Source organism: Antrostomus carolinensis, unplaced genomic scaffold (genome assembly GCF_000700745.2).
Source record: "Antrostomus carolinensis isolate BGI_N321 unplaced genomic scaffold, ASM70074v2 scaffold11264, whole genome shotgun sequence".
Lineage (NCBI taxonomy): Eukaryota > Metazoa > Chordata > Aves > Caprimulgiformes > Caprimulgidae > Antrostomus > Antrostomus carolinensis.
In genome coordinates this window covers 1-23,567 of record NW_010311423.1, presented here as the reverse complement: position 1 = coordinate 23,567, position 23,567 = coordinate 1, and the positions used below count along the sequence as shown (strand labels likewise).

Sequence of the window (23,567 nt, the reverse complement as noted above, 5' to 3'; positions counted from 1 at the left end):
AATTCTGTATTAGGGCTTTTTCCAAATCCAAGACTTGGGGAATTCTGTTAACAGTGCAATAAAAATAACTTCACAGTGTTACAGAGAAACATTAAAGCCTTTTTTGTGTGCTGCAAAAAAATACAGACATTGTTTCTTTAAAAGGCTCCATCTGCAAATCCCATTAGATGTGCATATAAGGTTTCGGATGATTAATAGTTGCCTGCTTTGCTTTGGTTGGAGGGACTGAGTATGTACATTAACTCCTCCCTCCCCTCTCTCACATTTCACTTCACAAACTTGTCACTCTCTCCCCAGCACAGTATTTAAAAAGGGTTTCACTCATGTCCAGCACTTCACAAGGAAGCAAGTTTCAGGCCTTGGGAAGCAATTCAGGGCAATCACTGCATAGATCTGGTTACTGTTTTCCAGTCAGGACAATGAAGACATTTGGAAGAGTTCCCAAAGTAAGAAATCTGCAACAGCATAAATCCCACAAACAACCTGTTGTTTAGGGAGGAAATCCATTCTGTAAAATTTGGAAGATTTCCCCTCTGCTCCTCTTCTGATCTTGCAGCCTGAGCTATAACCAGTCACGAACACTGGAGTGTGGACAGGACTGGAAGCAAATGGATCCGACCAGCAGCAGCTGCATGCGCAGTCCACAACCTCCTGCCCCACTCTGGGGATGCCTGCGGAGCATCCATGCGGATGTCACCACAGCTTCAGGGCTGAACCGTTACCCACCAGCACCATTCTCCTTCCATCAAAAATCAGACTTTGCTGATTACTCCGATTTCTCAACCTCCTGCCTGGTGACTGCTCCCCACAGCTTCCCACGTGAGGAGCAGGCATTTGTGGAGCAGCACCTCCCTTTCCAACACTCTGACTGGCATTTTGCAGCAACTGAGGCCAGAAGACAACTAAATCCAGGACTGGGTTCTGGGGAGTCAGAAGGCAGCAGCCCAAATCTAGTAAGTGCAGCAGTGGGTATGAATGAAGATAAGGAGGTACCAGTAAATACTACAAATGAAGCTGAGAAAAAGTCATCCAAAAGAAAAAAGGAAAACTCAGGTAGGTGACATGAAATCAGGGTTGTGGGATAGTACGAGCTATAGTATACGAGCACGTGTAAGATTAGGAATTAAGAAACAAAACTGATGGGGAAAACATATTGTAATTCTTGACTGGGGAAACAATAACAACACTGAAACCAAACCACTTATTCTTTGATGACCTTTGGTGTTTTTATTTCATTCCTGCAGATCTTGTTTACTGAACCAGGCATTTTACTCACCAGCACAATGCCCATTTGCTGTAACTAAATAGGAATAACATGGCATGTGTACACTGAGCTGAAAGTCCTAGGATGTGGAGTTATACAATGCACACCTGCCATTTGTCGAATCATAAGAGAATGGCAGTCAAAGATAAAAGATCCCCCATCTTGAGCTGCCTATGCCAGCTGTAAGTTATACACTAGGATTTTGACCTCTCAGTTTATGGTAAGAAGTACAAGACGCAAAGTCTTCCTTTACATATAAATTCTATTTGGCCTCACTAAATATTTAATGTTTTTAATGCAAAACAGGAGGTACTAAAAGTCCACCCATCAGCACAATGTCCAGCAATGCAGAAAATGTACATTGTTTTTATTGTGTCATCCTAGCTAGCAAAACACATTATTTCTACAGTGCAATATCCAATAGTTTCATAGCTATATAACCTCAGATTTGCTGCTGTCTCAAATCCAGATATGTGAAATATGCCTAAAATTTTCTCCTAAGAAAGCTGCTAAAAATTAAGACACTTACATGCATTCATTTGCCATAGTATTCATTTACAAACTACAGTGTGCTTTTTCCCACAGCACTGCTATGAAGTGTATTTTCCAGTATCCTCATTTTACAGGTAGAGAACACAGTTATAAAAATATTTAATTATTTATTGATTGATTTTACAGGTTGGCTGCAGAAGAGCCACCTCTAATCCAACTTTCATTTCTCCATTTTGCAATTTAAACAACAAAGTTTGTATTCGTGCTCTCTCCGTCACTCAATTAGCCCTAATCTCTGTTCTCTTCGAATATGAATAAGCTGTCAGGGAACACATAAAATAACTACTGTTCCAAACCTCTTTATGCCCAGAATTTTTCTTTAGAAACCCAGCTTTGTAGAATTTAAGTTCATTTCTATTGAAAAAGCATGTTTGGGGCAAAAATTTCCCAATAATTAAAACATCTGAAGGGGAATTCCATGGTTTTTCATTTCACTCCCTTCTTTGCTTACCAGGCAGTAGATAGAATTATTTGATATCCATCCTGCAAGCTTTTCCTTCTTCCTGTCCCCAGACAAAATTAAACAAATGAGGGAAAAGTCTATGAGCAATTTTATTGTGATTTCCTTCACTTTTACAGCAGTTCCAGAAATACAGCTGGACACGTACTGATTGTTTATTCTAAGTCACGTACTGATTGTTTATTCTAAGTGGAACATGAGTTTTTTCTCTCCTGTTGAGAATATTCCTTGACTTCTTTAGAAAAATCTAGGTACCCAGAGTTTTCTCTTCAGAAATTGGGCTAGTAAAGAAAAATACACTGAATCACTTGATGACAAAACCTACAATATAAACTATTTTATTTTAGTTGGTGCCTTATCCACCACAATTTTACCTGAACTGCAGTACAGATACAGCATTACCATGATTTGTACTAGCATGTGCAAAAACCTTTGGTTCTTCTGAAGACCCTAGTTATTGCAAGATACACAGTGAAGATCTTGGAACATGTCTCTCTGCAGAGTATTCTGAGAGAAGTCTAAATTAAACATATTTCTCAGACAAATGAGCAGAATGGTGTAAAAATAATTAAAAAGTTCACCAATCTTTAACACTTTCTTTGAAGCACTAATAAATTAAAAACATTTAAAGTAGGACAATAACAACAGCAGCATCTGCTACAAGCACACGTGGATAAACATGCATAAGGGATAAACATCCCTTCCTCTATCTACGTTAGTTATTTAGATCCCATACTCAGCCTTGACTTCACAGGCTCACCAAATGACCTGCAGATAGAAGTTAACCTAGTGTTAGTTTTCACAGCTGCCTCTGCTGTCCATCCACAGGCCACAGCCATTAACGTTGTCAAATGAAATTTCAATAAAGTCTGCCTGACCTATCGTAAATCGTACCTGCGTTATTACGCACTTGGAGTCCCCAGATCTCCAACAATAGTAACAGAATAGAATTCAGAGAGCTTCATTTTATAGAATGTTATCATACAGAATGTTAGTGAGGTTGCAGTAGAAATGAGAATGTGATAACAGTGCGTAATTCCAACATTAGACTTCCAGTGTCTTTGACCGAAGAATTCTAGAAAACTTTGTATTAAAATGTGTAGAGCTAATCTGAATTCCCACCTGCCAGCCTTTCTCAGTCTTGCCACTAACTGTAAAGAGGATTTTTTAAGCTTGCAATTCCCATTTACAGTCATGGTGCCATAAAAAGCAGTAGGTAAGAGGAGACAGCAGCAGGTAGCAGCAGATAACCTGAGAAGAACTGAAAAGCAAAGCACAGGCAAGTCCCTGATCTGTTTAAAGTGGTCTGGGTGCATTACACCATGTGTCATGCATATGCAGCCTCCATTGAGCATTATTCCATGAGGTGCACACTCAAGTAGCTTCTGGATACTTTATAATCAGCTGCCAAATGAATCCACTATTTACACGATCAATTTACCTGGCCAGTGTTCCTGATAGATTTCAGAATTGTGTGTCCCATAACACACACACACACACACAAACTGATCAGTGTCTTACTACTTGATTTAACCACTTAGAATAAATATCCCCTGAAAGTCTTTAGTATGGGAAAAAAAGTAACATTGTGCAGATGCTTCGTATTTTTGTTTTACTTTATTCAACTGAGGGAAAAATTGCAGACATGGACAGTAATTTACAGAATAACAAACACCGGGTGCATTGATCTGGGCTGTGGATCAGCACAAACATCTAACAAGCAGGTAGAATCCTCCACATAAAGGTATTAGCGAGCCCCATACTTCTGTGCCTGAGCTGCTCTCTGAGCAACACAAGTACCCTCTGCAGTGCCAAAATCCTCTATCTGCACAGTACAGAGTCCTTTCCTCCAAAACATTGTTTACTGGCTATTGTTAGCAGACCAGTTCATCCAGTGAGAGAGTGCAAGTACTACTTCACAAGAAATACTTAGTTATTCAAAATTATTCACATTGGTTTTTTGGAGATAAAGACTGGTGAAACTGCCCCTCAAAAAGGATGTCCTCTGCACAGGGCTAAGTGGTGAGCTCACATGTATAACTGAGGTTGCATTAGCTATTTTTATCCCAGGTTAATTTGACAGAGGTGGCTTTAGTTCCTGCAGTGTGTTACTGGCATTGGAGAGCTGCTTCACATCTCCACATGTTTGCTAGGGAAACAGAGATGCAGGAAGAAACCCTTGAGACCAAGGCTCCCAGAAGCTGGTGGCAAAGTTCCCAGCAGAGGACCCACACTTCAAATCCCACTTCCCCATCACCCTCCCAAAAGTCCCATTTGTTAGCCTCTGGGAAACGTAATGGAGTGTTTCAGTAAGAGATAAGAATGAAGAGGATTGTACAACTACGGGCAAAACCACAGGGAGAAACTTCTGGGGTTTTGTTCTCATACTTTCCCCAACTTTATTTGGGATTTTTGAAGTGTAAGTAGCGAGAACAATGTCAATGCTCCAAAGAGCAGACTAATTTCCTTCAAATAGAGAGCAGTACAGCTGCAGCACGTGACAAACTACTCCCTGTGCACATTACCACTGATGGGAGCTACGTTTGGTTTCTCTATTTCTGATGGACAGAGCTAACATTAGATCAATCCTGAAGCCTACAGCCACACCTGACACATCTGCCCAGCTTTATTACTTTGGCAACCAAAGGGACATCCAGAAGATGATACAGCATGTCATGCTCATCGCTACCATTTTGTGTATAATTTCTATGTAGAAATATTATGCTAGAACACACAGAACTTTATTGCACACTGGTTACATGCAGAAGTTAAGTAATTAATCCCCAACATAACAAAAAACCTACTAGCATCTTCAGTTCAGGGAATCTAGCCAACAACAGGAGCAAGAGGGGAGAAAGAGTCAAGGAACTAGTAAAGCTGACTCCCTGAAAGACTGGCAGTTTAGACTTCACTCACTGAAACAAGTGTATTTTTCCTTGCACTGCTTGGAGATTCTTCACAAGCACCAATTTTAAAAACACGGGAGAAAAGATAATTAAAAAAAATAATAATAATAAAAAAAGAAAATAAAAAAGATTGCCACAGTCTCAGGCAAAGTTAGTTTGTGTTTGTTTTTTAGCATAATTGGTGCAGTATCCCTTTGGCTATGGCTTGAAATTTGGCTTTGAAATATGACTCTTGACCACACTGCAGCCAAGTGCACATATACTAAAAACGTTTTACCAGGCAGCACAGTGACAAGGATGATACTGAGGCCAATCATGCACACCGATCCCAGCTCTCCTTGGAGTTTTCATTTAGCATGGATTAGAAGAACCTCAAAGTCTGGAGTATTGTGTGCCAACTCAAAGAACACTGGTTCTCTGGTGTTGCTTGTATTTACCATGTTCCCCCCCTGCTACACAGTATTTCCAGGCCATATGCTAGCTTAGGGTGCTTACTGAGTGACTTCACCTTACGCCCTGCACCAGAGGTCACCACCAGGCACTCGTAACACATTACAAATCATACACATGCTTTGCTGCATGTTGCTTGGTAGATCATGACAGAGTGATAATATGTATATAAGGAATGAAAGTAAAGATGTGGGGAAGGAAACTATTTCAATGCAATGATAGCAAGGAATGACAGCTTCCATCCCATAGCTGCTCACTTCTGACCCAGGTCTACACTTCCACAATCCTGACAACACACCCCTTCCTGACTCTGAGCTGTCCCACATTTGTCCCACTGAACCCAGGTCTGATAACACTAGTAAGTCGCGTAGAGCTCGAGGGGGCATAACACAAACTTCTTAAAACTCCCACTGAGCACTTCGGTTAGTGGTTTGTATCAGACCTCTGCAATATACATGTTCACAGAGACCAGTGTAACTGCAAATTACACAATATGTGTGCTTGCCTCTTAGAAAACCAGAACTTGAGCAGCAAGGCAGAAACAAGCAGCAAATCACGGAAGGAAAGGACAGCTTTCACCAAGGAGCAGCTACGGGAACTGGAAGCTGAATTTGCCCACCATAACTACTTGACAAGGCTCAGGAGATATGAGATAGCTGTGAACCTGGATCTCACCGAGAGACAAGTACTTCCTGAATCCCTGCCTCCCCAGCTTCTTCTTCCTCCCCTACAACTTCTCCCTAAAGCTAAAAAGTAGATATGCTACTTGAGGGTGTACTCATGCAATGGCACAGAGGTATTTTAATACAAAGCCTCCACATTCTTTTAGAAAACATTTGTTACAAATTTCTGTAAGTAGTTAAATGTAATTGTGCTTATCTAAACTAAAGACACATTTGGGTATAGCTGATATCTATTGAGCTGTTGTTTACTACCACTTATTGGTACAAACTGGTATGTCAAGGCTTACAGATGTAATATCACCTTAGACTGCCACTACCAGGAAATTATTAGCGTGATATATGTTTGATACATGCATTCTTCTTGGGTCAGGTAGTATTTTGAGGTGATAAGGAAAGACAAAAATACAGAGTTCTGTAGAGAGATATTTCTCTTCTCTCATTGTGATCTCAGTCAGGGTTTCCTTATCAAGGCCTAGTGGACAATAGAGGAATTGCTCAATTAAGCAAAGCAAATTACAATTCCTGACGCACTAGACTGGATGGGCCAGATGTTAAAAGATATTAGACGCGCTGTGCCCACTGGACTGACATCCTTAGTTAACATAAAGACAGATTCTAGGCAAAGCACTTGTACTACCTTTGCAGGTCTCAGAGAAACACCTGCCTGGAACAGTTCAGAAAGAATTGTTTCTGGCTTTGTTAGAGAGATGGATTACTTAAACTTGTGAGGTTCCTTTCACCTTTTATTCTAGAATTCCACAACACATCTGTCTATTGATACACATATTTATGCACAAGCCTGCTTATACAGCTCAGATTGAGGCAAGAAGTAATGATTTCCTTTTGATCACCCAGGTCAAAGTATGGTTTCAAAACAGAAGGATGAAGTGGAAACGTGTGAAAGGCGGGCAACCAGCATCCCCACATGAACATGACACAGAAGATGTGGACTCTGCTGCCTCCCCCAGCTCTGAGTAGTCCTTGCAGCAGTGAGAGAGGAGGATGGAGAAAGTCATCGATGAGAAAGCGGATGCAACACTGCTGCAGGTCAGCTACACCATGAGATGATCCTGCCTGCAGAACTTGTAGCCCTGAGTCTTTAAAAGGTGTACGATGATTTAGGCTACGGAGGCAATGAAAGAATGCAGGGGAAAAAAGCCAAAGGATGGCATGATTTTGTTTTTTGTCTGAATTAATTTAACTCTCTATGGAATTGTCTAGAGATGTGTCTTCTAGAGATGTGTCTTCAGAATAAAAGCTAACAAACACTGAATATAAAACAGGAATAATGTTGTCTAGGCTCTCAAACACTGTTGTCAGTCAGCAAGTGATAATGCAACTGTATTCTCATCCAACCTTTCCCTGGTCACATCTATTCATTCTGCATTTGGACTTGACAAGGCACATTTTCCTTATGCCTTACTTTAAAAGAAATAAATACTTTGATAGTCACTGATTTTTCTTGCAATATGAATTGAACACCTGTAAGGCTAGGCAGTAAAATTACAAAATAAAAATTTGAGACCAAAACCATAGACGCAGAATTCTGCCCACCAGTTTCAGAAGAGATGGCTTTCACATTGACAGTCCAAGAGGACAAGTGCCTTGGTGGTGGGAGTAATTTGCAGAGGGAGATTTCTTCCAAGCTTACTGTAAATCCTGAACTTAAATGGCTGGATGTCAATTTCAAATATTTTTTCAAAGCAGTCATTATCAAATGTCACAGCAGCTACAGCAGAGATCAAGCCCTCAACACAATAGATATCGTTATTTGGTTTTCAGCATTTAAATCTATTTAACTAAAGGAAAACTACTTTTTAGTGCTGCATTTCTTTTGGACTTACAGAATCTTTATTGAAACCAATGGTTCTCTTTGTCAATTCAGGATTGTCAGAAGCAGCAGAAAACAATGTTATCTGGAATAATTTAACTGAGTTTACTGTCTACAAATTTTCACTGGAGACACAACTTTCCTCCAAATGAAGGTGTACATGTGTATATTTAAATTACATACAAAAACATCTGCTAATCTAGGTATCGTGTGGATTTACACTCATTACTTACTGTCTTCTAAATCAATATCTTGATTTATGAAATTTACAATTAAGTGACCAGCTTAGCCCTTTTTGCAAACTTCCCATTAATAGGTTATTTTTTGTGATTTTTTTTTTTGTGTGTGTGTGTTTGCAACTGGTCAAATATTTCATACAAGCTAACAGGATCTGTGCTTTTCAAAACATGTAAACATATTGTGTCTTTGATCACCTCTGCCTTCAACAGGATTTGGGGACACCAAGAAAATCTACTAACAATCTTTAAAGCCACTAAAGCTGACACAGCCAACTGCCCATACTTCTAATAGAAATAATGTGTAAAAGAATAATCCAATACAGAATCATAAACTGCCACTGCACCACTAGAAGTCTTAAGAACACTCCCACTTGAAAGTACCCCCCCTTTCAGCTGAAACTTGTAGTATATCAAATTATTAAGTTTTAGAAAAGCATAGTGTCTATTTCCATTTCTTTTGTCTTTTTCTTTAATGTCTTCATGCCATATTTTAAACAGAATTTTACACTAGCATACCACATTATGACTATTGAGAATAAGGAAACTTTGATTTAAATATCTGAAAGGTAAGCATTACTTGCAGCTATGGCATACTATCTTCCTTTCACCTTACTCTGATGCGTTGTTATTGGGGTTTAATGTGGACTGCAAATACGCTGGATATAAAGTTGCATATCTGGATGATAGGTTTATAAACTTACCTGTGGTTATTCCACTTGTAAAAGACCTCAAAATAGATAAATATCAACTTTTTTTTTTTTTTGCAGCACAGATGTTGTATTCTTTGCAAAGAGCCGATTACTGTATCGACTAAGAAAAAATATCCATTACATTCCTTCTAACATTTCCAAACTCTATTCGACAGATGAAAAACGAAGAGTTTAGAGTACATCTTTGTGCAAAAACAATTAAAATAAATAAATATTTTTTAAATAAATTATTTTAAAATATAGAAACTTGAGAAGTGAAAAGTTATACAAGGTATTTTCCACTTCAAACAAAACCCAGTAGGTGGAATGGAGAAAGGAGAATCTCTTCTTTCAAAAACAGAGTCATTAATTCTATTATGTATTTGACAAACCGTAGACTAAGAATTCTTTCAGTGTTCCACGGCGATAATAAAACATCAGGATCTCCTTACTGAAGTTTACGCACAAGGAAACAAGGTCCTTGTTTTGCAGGACATTCTTTACTAGCTCGAAGGACAAGGCAGCTGCTCGCGCTCACCAACCGGCAGGAGAAGGGAGTTCACTGTGTCACTACATGGTTTCTCACACCATACTACTTGCAACGTGCCTACAACTCCTACCCACTACGAACAAATCAAAACACCACCACTCCCAAAAAAACCCCAAACAGAACAAAACAAAAACCTGCGTCACTGATGTTTCAAAGGGCCTCTGCACAAACTATGCTGTGATCACAGCGTGGATGCAAACATATGTAAATCCTGTGAGTGTATTCAGAGGGGTGTTCTCATTACTTCTCAGACCAGCTAGACAGATACTCATGAGCACTGTTATCCCTGAAGAGCCCACCTATCTCTCTGTAAAAAAAAAAAATGAGCACTTTGTCACCACAAGCTTAAATGAATGCTGCATTTAGTGCAAGTAAATAATTAATAAATAATCATTTAAAATAACTGGGAGTATGTATGTCCTCTCTCTGAGCGAGATCTACCCATGTCCCTTCAGATCTTTATGGTAAGGAACCACTACCCTGTTTCCTCCCAGGACATTTGTGTGTGAATGGTAGGATATTTTGATGAGAGACCTTGCAGACAGGAAGTTGTGGCCGGATCCCAGTTACTCCAGCAGCAATAGGCTGAGCTGTACTGTGACAGAGCGCTATTACCTGGGTTACAAACCTGATGTCCATGATAGGTTAATAACCTCACTATTCAGGTTACATAAAACTAGTTAACTAATAAAATATGCACAGACCAGAAGAAGCTGCAGCTTACTGTAAGAACAGAAATGTCTGTAGCTCTGTTTAAACCTTGCTGCCTTCTGATTAAGCTTCTGACTAAACTCACTAGTTTAGCTCTTGGCAAACACTGAAGAAAGATGTTTCTTGTGAAGAACTCTGCTACTAACTCAGACATTCTACCCTCATCTCCAGGAACCCAAAACACTGTGGGACGGGAGTCCTCTGTTACTCATTTCCTTGTAAGCTCTTAAACCACTTGCACACTGTACATCACCTCACTGCCTCCTCCCCATTACGGGTAGAAAGTTTGCAAGCTGCAGAAGCAGCTCATTTTGTGATGAAAACTTCTGGGCTTTTGGCTATCAACATAAACCAAAATCAGCTCCTCACCCAGAAAGAAGGCTAATAAATCATCCCTTTCAAGGAAGCTGTCAACGGTAGTATATTGCATCCTAATTCACTTAAAAGTTAGTCAATGGGATCTCAGACCGTACCCATAATTACAGTTCCTAAACAGTTCTTGCTCTGGCTTTTGAGAAATAAGGTATGAGTCACCTGTGAGATCATTTCATGCTTAGGTAGTTTCCACATGAAACCATCTGCTTTTTCTAAGACTTCAGTGTTTTGTGAAGGAACATTTAACTTCTGACATCAAAGCATTTGACCCCTCAACCTCTGGTGCCAAGAATCTTTCAGGTAAAGTCTGTCGTCTGGGAGCAAAATCTTGGACCTGCAATTATTTTTCACAGAAATACACATCAGGCTTTATTCTCCTCACAGAAGGGAAGTAAACTACCTGGGGATGTTTAGCAATGCTTCCTGTGCCTGATTCTCAATAAATAATCTGAGCACACGACACATAATATTGGAAAGGTCTGGCAGGTCTTCCACAGGAAGCACATGCAGGCAGAGAAGCAAGAATTTCTTCCCATATAAGGCCAGTGCAAAGAGCCCCCAGGGAATGAGGAGATCTGTATAAACACAAAAATATGTGCCGTAGCCCTTTATATCTGTGCTGCCTCCTCTAAATACCGGAAGAGAAGCGCTTTCCTTAGTGTCATAGATTTTATTGACTTTATCTACCCAGCCAGATGCCAACATAGCGTAGGTTCTAATTTGTTTTACGTAGTTTCTATATCCCATGACCCCTCTGTTGTGAGCCCTCATTTTCTCTGCATCTTTCTACAGCATTAAGCTAGTGATTTTTCCACTCAATGGAGCTGCTTGGACGATATAAAATAATCCAAAGGTGACTAAGAAAGCATGTACTCACGTGTGTGTACACTCAGCAATCATTCCCACTAAGGGACTGTGGAAAATTACCTGGGCCATGAAACAAGTGTGGTATCACCACAGCTTAAGGAAGTGACAGGTTGCTATTTTTATTGATTTCTGAATAGAACAGAGCTTTGGAGGAGCTGTGTGGCAGTTTTATATCAGCAGGCTCATGGCTAACCTAGGGAAAAAGTTTGTGCTTTGAAGAATTTCACTTCATAGTGCTTTGGAGTCTACTGCAGAGTAAATTCTCTGACACCCTGTTGGGGAATTTCCTACCACTTTGTCATGTCAGCAGAGTCATAGAATGGTTTGGGTTGGAAGGGACCTTTAAAGATCATCTAGTCCAGCCCACCTGCCATAACCAGGGACATCTTTCACCAGATCAGGTAGCTCAAAACCCCTGAACACTTTAGGGATGGGGCATCCACAGTGTCTCTGGGCAATGTCTCTGTCCCAGTGTCTTACCACCCTCATAGCAAAGAATTTCTTCCTTATATCTAATCTAAACATACCCCCAGTTTAAAACTGTCGCCCCTTGTCCTATCACTACAAGCCCTGGAAAAATTAACTCCTGCTGCTGCAAATCTCTGTCTCTCTGAGAAGGAGCCCTTCTCTGTCAGGATTACAAGCTGGTGAAAGGCCTAAGGAATGGATCCTTGCTCACAACTGCACTTTTCACCGAGGCTGGTAATAAAAGGTGTCCAATAAAAACATGACACTTCCTTTTTCATAAGGTATTACTTAAGTGGATATGACTGTATTTCATTATGGAGACAGCAAAGCAAAAAATTAGAAGCAACAGCCCTGTTTCCCTTCAAACACTTTTAAAGCTGTGGCATATCCTTGCTAATGTTTTGTTAAACCACCTGCTCATACTTTTTCCTGACAGCATAAAAGGCAAAGATCATGGAGGGAACTGCCTTGCACCCCAAGGGTAAAACTGTTAGAACTGGCTGGCTGTAAGTCAGAGAAAAGCTGTGACACCTTTTATGTCTCCTCCAAGAGGCTTACTGCAAGGGTTGATAAAACAAGGTGCTAAGAGAGAGCAAGCAAGACACATCTAGAGGCTGTTTGTCTGTAGGATTTGCTCAAACAGAACCACTGCTCTTTGTCCAAAGATGTTTGTGACCCTTCTGGGGCAGATAATTATTCTCTTTCCCCTGTGTACAAGTCTGAACCAGCTACAATTACAAGACTAAACATTCATTACTTGCCTTTCCTGAGCTGCTTTTCCTGTTACAGTTTCCTCCTATGTACTAGGTAGCAAAGTTGTGGAAGATGGACAATGCCTCTCTTTATCATGTGGGCTGTTTGGCATTCAGAAGTGTTGAGGGCAGGGACAGGGAAAGAAAGAAACTGGATAATGTTTTTTGCAGTGCATCCTCAAACCTGCACAACTGGGTCCCTTTGTAGCCCTCTGTGTTGTAGTGGCTACAAGACAGAGGGGCACAATTTGACACTAGATTCTCTAAGCATCTCCTGTTCTAAAGCCACCCACAGGGTCCCAAGGCAGTTTGACACTTGCATCCTGGGTCTAGTTTAAGATTTTAAAATAATAGACTACTCTGTTTTTACCATTTTCAAGCAAAGTGGAGCTATTCATGGCTGGAGTTCACTTTAAGGCTGTGATGTGTCAGCTCCAGCTATGAGATTTCTCCTGCTAATTAATTGCAACTTAGAGACAAATCTGATTTAGTCTGTATATATGAAATTATGAGTAGACGACGAGAGGATATGAATTGACATGTAAATTCAGTCACACAAAACTAAATGGTTGTGAGAGGACCCTGCATTCCAGTTGACTTAATCTAGGGAAACACCAGTCATTTCAAAGATGAACAGATAAATGTGGCATTATATATTTGGGATTCATCAGTGAAAGGGTAAATAGGACTACCATAGTTCTACTATTAGGGCAGTGTACCTTCTAGAAAAATACATGTTGGTGCAGGTCCTTATAGCAGATCAATCTAAAGTAGGTGATAGAGCTTAATATAGCTAGTATGGATGGACAGAAGAGAATACACATCACCCTTTTGAAGCTATAATAATTGTATCATGAGCATAAAAAACAGCCAGTCTTAGGATGAGGACAACAGGGAAGTGCAGACCTTAGCAAGTCTCGGAGAATTCTAAGCCAGTCTCAGGAATTTATGGCAAACACAATTTTCCAGAAGCCTGAGACAGGTCTCCATCTTGAAAGAGAAGCTAACAGAGAACTGCCAAAGGAAATGTCTAAAAAGTCCAAAAGGGCATCCAGAAAATGGTCAAGATTAGTGTTTTGGGTGCATCTCTCAAGTTTCCTATAAGGTTACACTTAACTGTTTGCTCTCTAGTTTGACCTATAAAGTCTCCAATAAATCTTGCAAAGAAAATGAGAGAAATAATACCATCCTCACCAAGTCAGCTGTTCACATTTGGGTGGCAGGCATACAAACTTAAGAGATTCTCTTTCTTTCGACATTATAAACAAAGATAAGTAGTATGAGTGAGCATTGCTGTGTACACAACCTGCACAACCAGCATAAGCCATCTAGAGACACACTGAGAATGCGAGCTGAAGCTCCTGTGGCAGGAAATGATCTGGATCAGCCCTGACAAGGCAACCTTATTTTATTGAGTAGTGAGACAGAGGAGTCCCACACAGGATATGGCTGTGTTCTGTCAGACTTTACTTCAGCTTACATCTTGGCTAAGACATTATCTAAATCTTTACTTGTAAAGAGTTACTGTCTCAGCTGTTGCATATTTGGTTTCTGCATATCCTTTCTCGTCAAGCTGGGTGGTTAGTGTTGGATAAAATTGTGCCAGATTCAACAAAACACACAGCTTATGGATATGCCACAAGACCACTGATTGACACTGCAAACACTGCTAGAAGACCTGTGTCTGAATTCTCAGTTTAAACGATAAACAGAAGCAAACACGCTATAGCCAGCTATGCATGTGCACCAAAAAGATACAAGGATCTGATGCCTTCCAGAGTAAGTACCACTATTCTTTGATGAGCTGGGCAGTATTAGGGAATAATGTAGATGCCCCGATACCCCATATAGTTTGGAATACTCTATATTTTATTGTCAAATCCCACATTCCCTATAAAAGCAATTGCGATACTGCTCTTTCCATACACAGGAGTAACAGATCTCTTTTCTAGACCTAGTTGAGAGAAGCAGGTATCTTACAGTAAAATAAATAACGCAGCAATTCTCACAACAGATACTCAACAGTTACTGAGTGTTGTCCTTATAGATGATCTGTGCAAGTATGGACAGGAAGGGAAAAATCTTTGGCGCATGTGTTGAGTCTGTATACAGACACACATAAGTCCAGTCATGTCATGCGAGGGCTGTCCTGCAGCTCCCCTGGTTCCTGTTTACTTTTACCAATTACGAAAGCAATCCTGCGTTTTATTTCAGAATTAGAAGTTCTCCCTTTCCACATTCTATAGGCCAAATACGATCACATCTTTCTGGGTCTAGGGGAGTGACACCAAACATTCATCTCTGCTGTGATGCTGCTCTGCTGTAGAAACAAGAGTCTCTGTCAATATAATATGGAAAAAAACCCAGCCTGCCATTTCTCTTTGCACTGGATACACCTTATCACATAGCTAGAAAAGCCTAATGTTTTGTTAAGGAGTGCAAAGGTTAATGAACACCAGATGGCAGAGAAACATATTTCTGTGGAAGCTGGAGAAGTGCTCAGCTGAAAATACATGAGGCTAGAAATCTGGGGAAGAACAATCAGAGATTTCTCAGCATTTTACACAGTAAAAAACCTGGTCTGAATGCAAACCATTGAAAGTCCTCCTGCCTCTCACAGGTGTCTAGAGCTGCCATGTCTCACAGAGCATCACATACACTTTACAGAACACATTGGTCTATGGACAGCTTGAGAATTTGCATGCATATGACACGCTCTGGAGACACGTAAAGCCCCCACTCAGGGTATCTGTGCTCACACACAGCCATTGGAGCTTTACAAAAAGCGCAGCAGAAATTACGTGCTCGTGTTTACCAGTGACTAGATTTTTAGGGAGAGTGAGCCATGACTACTGATACAAAAAGCAGTGGACTCGGGGGTGGCCAGAGCTCCACTTGATCGCCTTTACCTCATGCTTCTGCTGTCACCCAAAACAGACTTCCTCCCCTCCTAGCCAAGAACTCCTATGCTCCCACCTTCCAATAGTCTTTCACTTCCCAGCCACTGGGAAATGACTCACTTCTTCCCATTCACAGACAAATCAGGTCTGGGGACACAGAGATGTCATGCTGCTCCCTGCTTGGCACACATCCTAGCTGGCACATAGGGTGCTGCAAGAAACAGAGCTGCACCCAGAGCACACAGGTGATGTGTTGTGCCTGATAGCTGCTGAAAATGCACGTTTCTCCTCCGGTTCTCCTTCAGTCTCCCACCCTGTTATGGGCTAGCAAGGAGGATCCTTAAAAGTCCTTATATGTACAGTCCTCCTGACTGGGGGATCATGGTGTGACTAACGAACCAAACCCTTGAGTTCACACTGTGTGGAAAAAACAAGAGAGCCCTTTTAGGAAACACTTCACAGCCAGTGCCAGTGATTTTGACTGGGACATATTCTACATGAGCAAAATTTACAAATCCTAATTCCTGTAGAATTTCCTACACACAGAGACAAGCAGACACAATGGATCAGGGCAGCTTTCAGAACAGACACAATTTTTCAATTACCCCACTTTCTTCCCCCACCTCTAGCAGTGCTCATATTAAGTTTCATGAGCCACTATCTCATATTTTGGGTAATTCCCTTCCCTTGAGGAAAGTCTACAGCCCCTTCAAGAAATATTATATGTCTGCATTAGAGACTGGACTCTGAATACTGGATCTATGCAGCACTTCCAGGCAGATAGACAGGAAATCCATTTTCTTCCAGTGATTACAGTAGAAAGGCTTTTGTCTGACTGGAACTTGCCTGGTGTGAGTGTAAAATAATCTCAGCATCATGCTATTGCTTTTCAGTCCTGCGTATGGGCAGGTGTCTGCAGAGCCCTAGAGCTTCTTTTCCCCACCCTCCCCCCACACAAAGCCACATTGGTTTAATTTCTATACGAAGGAAGGATTTTCATACAGGACCATACATTTCCACTACTATTCCCTCCCTCTATACTGTAATTTTGAATTTTATGTAATAACTTTTACAAAAGTGGAAGCAGACGGTTGTCTGGAAGCTCCTTTGGGAACAGGTTGCAAAGAGATAACAGGAGTGAGTAACAGAGAGGATGGTGACATCATACCGTGGAGGTTTGAGTCATATTTCTCGCTTTGCTTTTTAAAGAAGAAAACATTTTTCAAACAAACCTCCTTCATTCATGCTGCAGGTCCCTGGCGTTGGAATCAGACATGTGGATGGACACTTGTGCTTTCATACAGTCTTTAATTTTTAAGGCTGTAGAAAGATTCTAATGCTCCACAGTCATACCCTGTGCTAATCTGTCACTCAGAATTCCACATGCACAGTACTTCCTACACTCGGGAATTTATCACCAGGTGAGCATGAGCCCAGCAATGCTACAGTAAAGCTGATGATGGGAGAGACACCAGAAAAAGGATTGTCTCCTCCTTTCAATACTCACCACAAACATCCTTACAGTTTTACACTTTCATCTACTTTTCATTCTATATTTCTACATTTTGACATTTTATATGTTCCACAACACGAGGGTTTGTGGCATTCCTGTCGCGCTAAAGACATGTTTATACTGTCAGGTTCCATTATGAATCTGTTTAACATCCTGCGAATGCTCAGAGTCCTTTGCACACCCCAGGCAGGAAGATCTGTAATGCACATACTGAGACGATGTTTCCAGTCATTCAATCATTAGATAAATAAGCATGAAAAAGTAATTCTGCTGCAATAATGTTCTTTGAGAAGCAGCTGAGGACTTTGGACTTGTCTAGTTTGGAAAGAAGGAGGTTGACAGGCGCCCTGATTGCTCTCCACAGCTTCCTGGGGAAGGGGGAAGAGAGAGGTGCTGATCTCCTCCCCCTCTACTCTGCCCTGGTGAGGCCACATCTGGAATCTTGTGTCCAGTTCTGGGCCCCACAGTTCAGGAAGGACAGGGAACTGCTGGAGAGAGTCCAGCACAGAGCCACCAAGATGATGAAGGGAGTGGAGCATCTCCCTGCTGAGGAGAGGCTGAGGGAGCTGTGTCTCTTTAGCTTGGAGAAGAGGAGACTGAGGGGTGACCTCATTAATGTTTACAACTATGTTAAGGGCAAATGTCAGGAGGATGGAGCCAGGCTCTTCTCAGTGATGCCCAATGGTAGGACAAGGGGCAATGGGTGTGAGCTGGAACACAGGAGGTTCTGCTTAAACTTGAGAAAAAACTACTTTACAGTGAGGGTGACAGAGCCCTGGGACAGGCTGCCCAGGGAGGGTGTGGAGTCTCCTTCTCTGGAGACATTCGAGACCCGCCTGGACGCCTTCCTGTGTGATCTCATTTAGGTTCCTGCTCCGGCAGGGGGATTGGACTGGATGATCTTTCGAGGTCCCTTCCAATCCCTGACATTCTGTGATTCTGTGATTCTGTGATTCTGTGATCTCTCCTCCATGGGAGAGACAGGGCACCTGGGAACACTGCAAAGCTGTGTCAGGGGAGGTTCAGACTTGACATTAGGAAACATTTCTTTACCAAGAGGGTAGTCAAACCCTAGAACAGGCTTCCTAGAGAGGCCTGTCTGTGTTCAAGAGGTATTTGGACAGTGCCCTCAATGATACACTTTAACTTTTGGTCAGCCCTGCAGTGGTCAGACAGTTGGACCAGACGATCATTGCAGGTCCTTTCCAACTGAACTCTTCTATTCTAGTTGCAGTTGCTTCACCATCTGGTACATACCTGAAGATTATAACTCACCACTTGGAAAACAATGCAAGGGCAATAATGTTGGATTTGGAATCTGCATATAACTTCAAATATGAAACTTGGCTTGAATTTTCACTTTCCTTCACAGTTGCTAGGGCCAACTTGACTAGCATTATTTTTAGGAGAAAAATGAGCTCTCTTTTTACAGTCTCCTCTCTGCTGTAATTTCTCTGTGCCTCTGCCAGAATCAAGATGAGATGATGCCAAGAAAAAGGATGAGCTCATTGTGTTTAATGGTATGACTTTTCACAAATAATACATTGCTCTTGAGAAGTAGGCAACAGTATACAACAGGGTTAAAGGCAGGTTATTTTTACTGGAAACAAAAGGAAAATGCTTTATTCTTTGGGTGTGAAAGAGTGCATTTCTTGAAATAGTAAATAACCTACCCCAGCACTTGCCAGACTGGCACAGCTCTCACCAACAGCCACACTTACCTGTCCTACAGCTGCTTAGAGGAGAGTGATCTTCAAATGCACTGAATGTTGGCAGCTCTGACTTGCTTTCATGACATTTGTTCCTGTTTTATACAATTTGAAATCAAGCCATTGCTGAAGTCAGTGAAGATATAAGGGCATGGGAGAAGATGATACACGTATTTTAAAACACGCCTGTATACTTCATACACAGATTAAGCTTTAGAATTTAAAGTCTGGTCATAAGTGTAAATGCTGCAGTGCTCAACACGCGCCTTCACTGCACACTACTGGCAGCATTGCCAGCTGCTCTTCTCTTGCTCTAGGGTATCCATGTGGATTTTAGGTGCAGAAATGCCTGCCTTGAATTGTTTGTCAGGCACTGGAATTAGTGTTTAAGCACATACTGCTCCTCAGTTCAGCCCCTGCTCTTATGGCTTCTGTTACACATGTTAAACGTTCCCTTTAAGGCTGGTTGTTCCCACCCCAGCAGGGGTGAAGGCAAAGGCAAGTGCCTGGTGTTTGCAGAGTAGAGTTATGTGTCCAAATTGCTGACTTCCAACTCCCTGTGCAGCAGGTGAGGAAACGGCAGTGTACAGCACCACTGGTGCGTGCCAAGAATTACATCAGAAAACACAATTGTCTATTCACACTCAGCCTGAAATTCTTCTAGTTTTAGGACTTGTCTATAAACAAATTACTAATACAGAATGTAAGCTCTCCGTTTCTGCCCTGGTTCCAGTTTGCAAAGGGCCATTCTGCAAAGGCTTCCTTTCTTCCATGCTTTGTAATTTCTATGCCATAACCAATAATATATTTATAAAGGATTTTGGTGGTCTGCTGCAGTTTAGGATATAAGCTGTCTGTGAGGTTAGAAATGTTGAACTTCAGAGAGTCACAGGCAGTACAGACATTTCCTTAGCTAGATCTTTCCTCAAAAGGGCTTGTGCAGCCATGATTCAATTCTGCATCTCTTTTCATCTCATCACATCTCCTTTTTAAAGGAGAAGATATTTTAGGGTATCCAGGAAATTTCTTCTGCTGGCAGTCCTCAGAGAACTGATCTGATTGTCCTTCCATAAGGATGGAATTTGTGATTATTCACCATTATTGTATTGTTACCACACTTTCATGACTTAATACTAAACGGACAAGATAAACATTATTGGTAAGACAACACAGTGAAAACAGTGAATTATAATGAGTGAGGCATTTGGATTTTCCTGTTCAAATCCAAAGTATAAATCTCAGCCTCTTGAATGATGGATTCAGCTCCCTTTCCACACCATGTTGATTTCTGGGTCTCATTGAGCTGAGAAAGTTCTTATTCCACAGAACAATTAATCCTTCTCAGTGGTGTTATACTAGTTCAGAAGAATCTCTCAAAGCTAAGAGATCTATCAGCCATCACCTCTCCAGCAGTGCATTTTCTAAAAAAGCCAGAGGCCCAGCCTCTCCTTATACAAGCCCCACGTGATAATTGCAGCGTGTTGCATAAAAACTAAGGAGTCTCCAATAGGGACAGATAATTCAGATGTCTACAATGTACATCTGAGCTCATGATGGGTTTGACTGGTTGGCTGGATTTTTGGACAAGGGTTTTATTCCAATCATTTTATGGAAGATAGGTAGCCATAGGTGTCAAAGATTGCCTTATTCTCTATGTGACCAAAATTTAAATAAAATTTAAAGTTATATAATTTTCCTGTATCCTTATGAAAATCCTTTAAATATGCTGCCAAGTATCCCATGGCTCCCATTTAGAAAGCAATAGGAAGACAGGAGCCATTCCATCTCCTTCGCTCTTCCTGCAACATAACTGGGTTGGTCACAGAGTCCCTTGTGACTTTCCCAGTGGTGTCTGCTCCAGTGTCTCACTGACACAGAATGACCTAATTTGTTATGGCTGGTGAGAACTGAGAGAAATGAAATCCAGGGTCTGTAGTTAATTGGGGTCAGGTTGAGATGATTTATGATCTGAGGAATGTACCCACTCATGACACTATCATATGAACAATAGTATCAACTGGGCTCAGCAACCTTTGGAACCAAATTAAAATTAGGATTTTCCAGAAAATGAAAAATAGCACAGGCAAGAGCTGGGTGAGAAGGCAGAGTAGTGGGCAGATGAGGCCATATTTGATCTACAAAGCCAGGTACCTTCTCTTCCCACACTGCCAATCGGTTAACCTTCAAATCCTGATTTACTGTGATTCAGAGGAGAGACGTTGCCAGGAATGGGTCTATGCCAAGAAAATTTAATCTGTCTAGAATCTGACAGGGGAAAAGAAAAAAAAAAAAAAAAAAAAGGGTTTGGAAATTTCAGAGGAAGGCAGGATTTGTCCTAGTTACAGTGTCTCTGTGTTCGCTCAGCCAGCTCATGTTAGCAAGTCAGGCTCACTGAAAAACAGTGTCAAATGTTTTTCCACCACTCAAGAACCTTGAGCTTGATCCCAAGTCAGCAGGCTGTGCAGTGTAACCCATGACCCTAAACAGCAGGAGCCTTCAGCAGGTTCCCCCATGCCTTTTGCTGTATATCTTAAATCAACATCTTATTTTTCTCTGTGGGCTTTAGAAAAGGATTACAGAAACGTTATTCTATTTTCAAGTCCAAGGCACTTTAACACACTTCTGAAGTTAAATATAACATGAATGAATATAAATTCATTCAATACTGATTTTCCTTGGAAAAAAAATAGCTGGTGTTTTCTTTCCCAGTTATGACTCTGCTTCTCCATTCTTACTAACTTTGTGTCCTGTTCTTAATTAGACAAGATGCAGCCATTCATGACCCCAGTGAAACCAGTGACTGAACACAAACTCTGGGAATACCCTTTTGCCCTCCAATACCAAGAAGTACTTCAACAAGCCCAGAACGCCCAGCAAGGAGCCCGAGTTTTACAATCAATGCTGAAGATGTCTTATTTCAGGAAACACACAGCATTGCAGCTACAACAACTACAAATGTCACAGAAGAAAGGTACCTGCAAGACTGACAGTGATCAGGTTTTGTAAACAGCCACGGATGCTGTTCAAATTACTCCATCTGCTGCTCAAGATTCCTCCAGACGTATATCTCAGAGACTTCATCTACAGGTACATGCTGAAAGAGTAGAAAAGCACCAGCCTGAGTTATCCCCTGCCCCCAGTGGAAGCCCAGAGCACTCCAATTCCAGCACAGGGAAAGCTGGGAATATAACTTTGTCCTTACAGATCCTTCTGACTTGCTCTCATCTGTGCGATGGTCAGTGAATGCGGTGTGGCAATAGCTACATTTGGCAGTGCTCTTTGCTACCTGCAGTTAACTCCCAACCAAGCAGACTGCAATAACATGGGCTATTTATTCAGCTGTGCCTCTCTTGTGGATCCTGGGGAGAAAAGATGTGTTCTGGCCTCATTAATCACTTCACTCTTTGCTGGAGTAAACAGGAGGAGCCACAGGGGGTTGCCTTTGCTCAGGAGGTTCTGCAATGCATAGGGTTTGCTGAAAGAGACACCTTCATTAAAAGAGCACTAACTGCCTTCACTGGAAGGAGGGGAAGATGAGCTGAGGTGACTACAGATGATAAAGAGAGTGCTTGAATTGAGCAAATTCAAGCAAATGGTCCAAACAACTCCTTTCTGTCCCTCCCAACAGATCAAGCAGCATCTTGACCGGTATACCCTGTGCTGCACCCAAGGTGGAAGGTGTTTCTTATCATACAGACATTGAAAAGACTATGGATCAGCTACTCCCTGCTCCTGTCTGATTTGTGTCAGAGGAGCAGGGACACGCTCCCAGGCTGCAAAATCTTCTGGGATCCAGGGGTTTGTGCATGAACTTTTTTATTTCCTGTTCTAAAGTGTATTGCCATAAGACCAAGTTGCACAGGGCTGCATCCAGGCGGGTTTTGAGTATCTCCAGAGAAGGAGACTCCACAGCCTCTCTGGCCAGCCTGTCCCAGGGCTCTGGCACCCTCACAGGAAAGAAGCTTTTCCTCACATTTAAGCGGAACCTCCTGTGTTCCAGTTTGTGCCCGTTGCCCCTTGTTCTCTCACTGGCCACCACTGAAAAGAGTCTGGCCCCATCCTCTTGACACCTGCCCTTTACATATTTATAAATAAGGTCCCCTCTCAGTCTTCTCTTCTCCAGTCTAAGCAGACCCAGCTTTCCCAGTCTTTCCTCATAAGAAAGATGCTCCAGACCCTTAATCATCTCTGTAGCCTCTGCTGGACTCTCTCCAGAAGATCCCTGTCCCCCTTGAACTGGGTTGCCCAGAACCTCCCTCGACCTGCTGGCCACGCTCTTTTTAATGCACCCCAGGAGACCATTGGCCTTCCTGGCCACACTGCTGGCTCATGGCCAACTGGTCACCCACCAGCACTCCCAGGTTCTTCTCTGCAGAGCTGCTCTCCAGCACGTCAACCCCCAACCTGTGCTGGTGCCTGGGGTTGTTCCTCCCCAGGTTCAGGACCCTACATTTGCCCTTAATTAACTTAATCAGGTCCCTCTGTGGCCACCCCTCCAGCCTGTCCAGGTCTCACTGGACGCAGCGCAGCCGGCCGGTGCCTCAGCCCTTCCTCCCAGCACAGTGTCACCAGCAAACTGCTGAGGGTCCGCTGTCACTGACGGATGTACTGAACAGGACTGGACAGGTACTGACCCCTGGGGACACCA

At 41.9% G+C, this 23,567-nt stretch overlaps 1 protein-coding gene across 1 annotated transcript; it reads left to right on the top strand.

Annotated features, from left to right (window-relative positions):
- Positions 1 to 608: 608 nt before the first annotated feature.
- Positions 609 to 7,293, top strand: MEOX1 (mesenchyme homeobox 1). Its single transcript, XM_010166734.1, has 3 exons — positions 609 to 1,053; positions 6,145 to 6,317; positions 7,171 to 7,293. Exons 1-3 carry the CDS (start codon positions 609 to 611, stop codon positions 7,291 to 7,293), a joined length of 741 nt encoding a protein of 246 aa, XP_010165036.1.
- Positions 7,294 to 23,567: the final 16,274 nt, after the last annotated feature.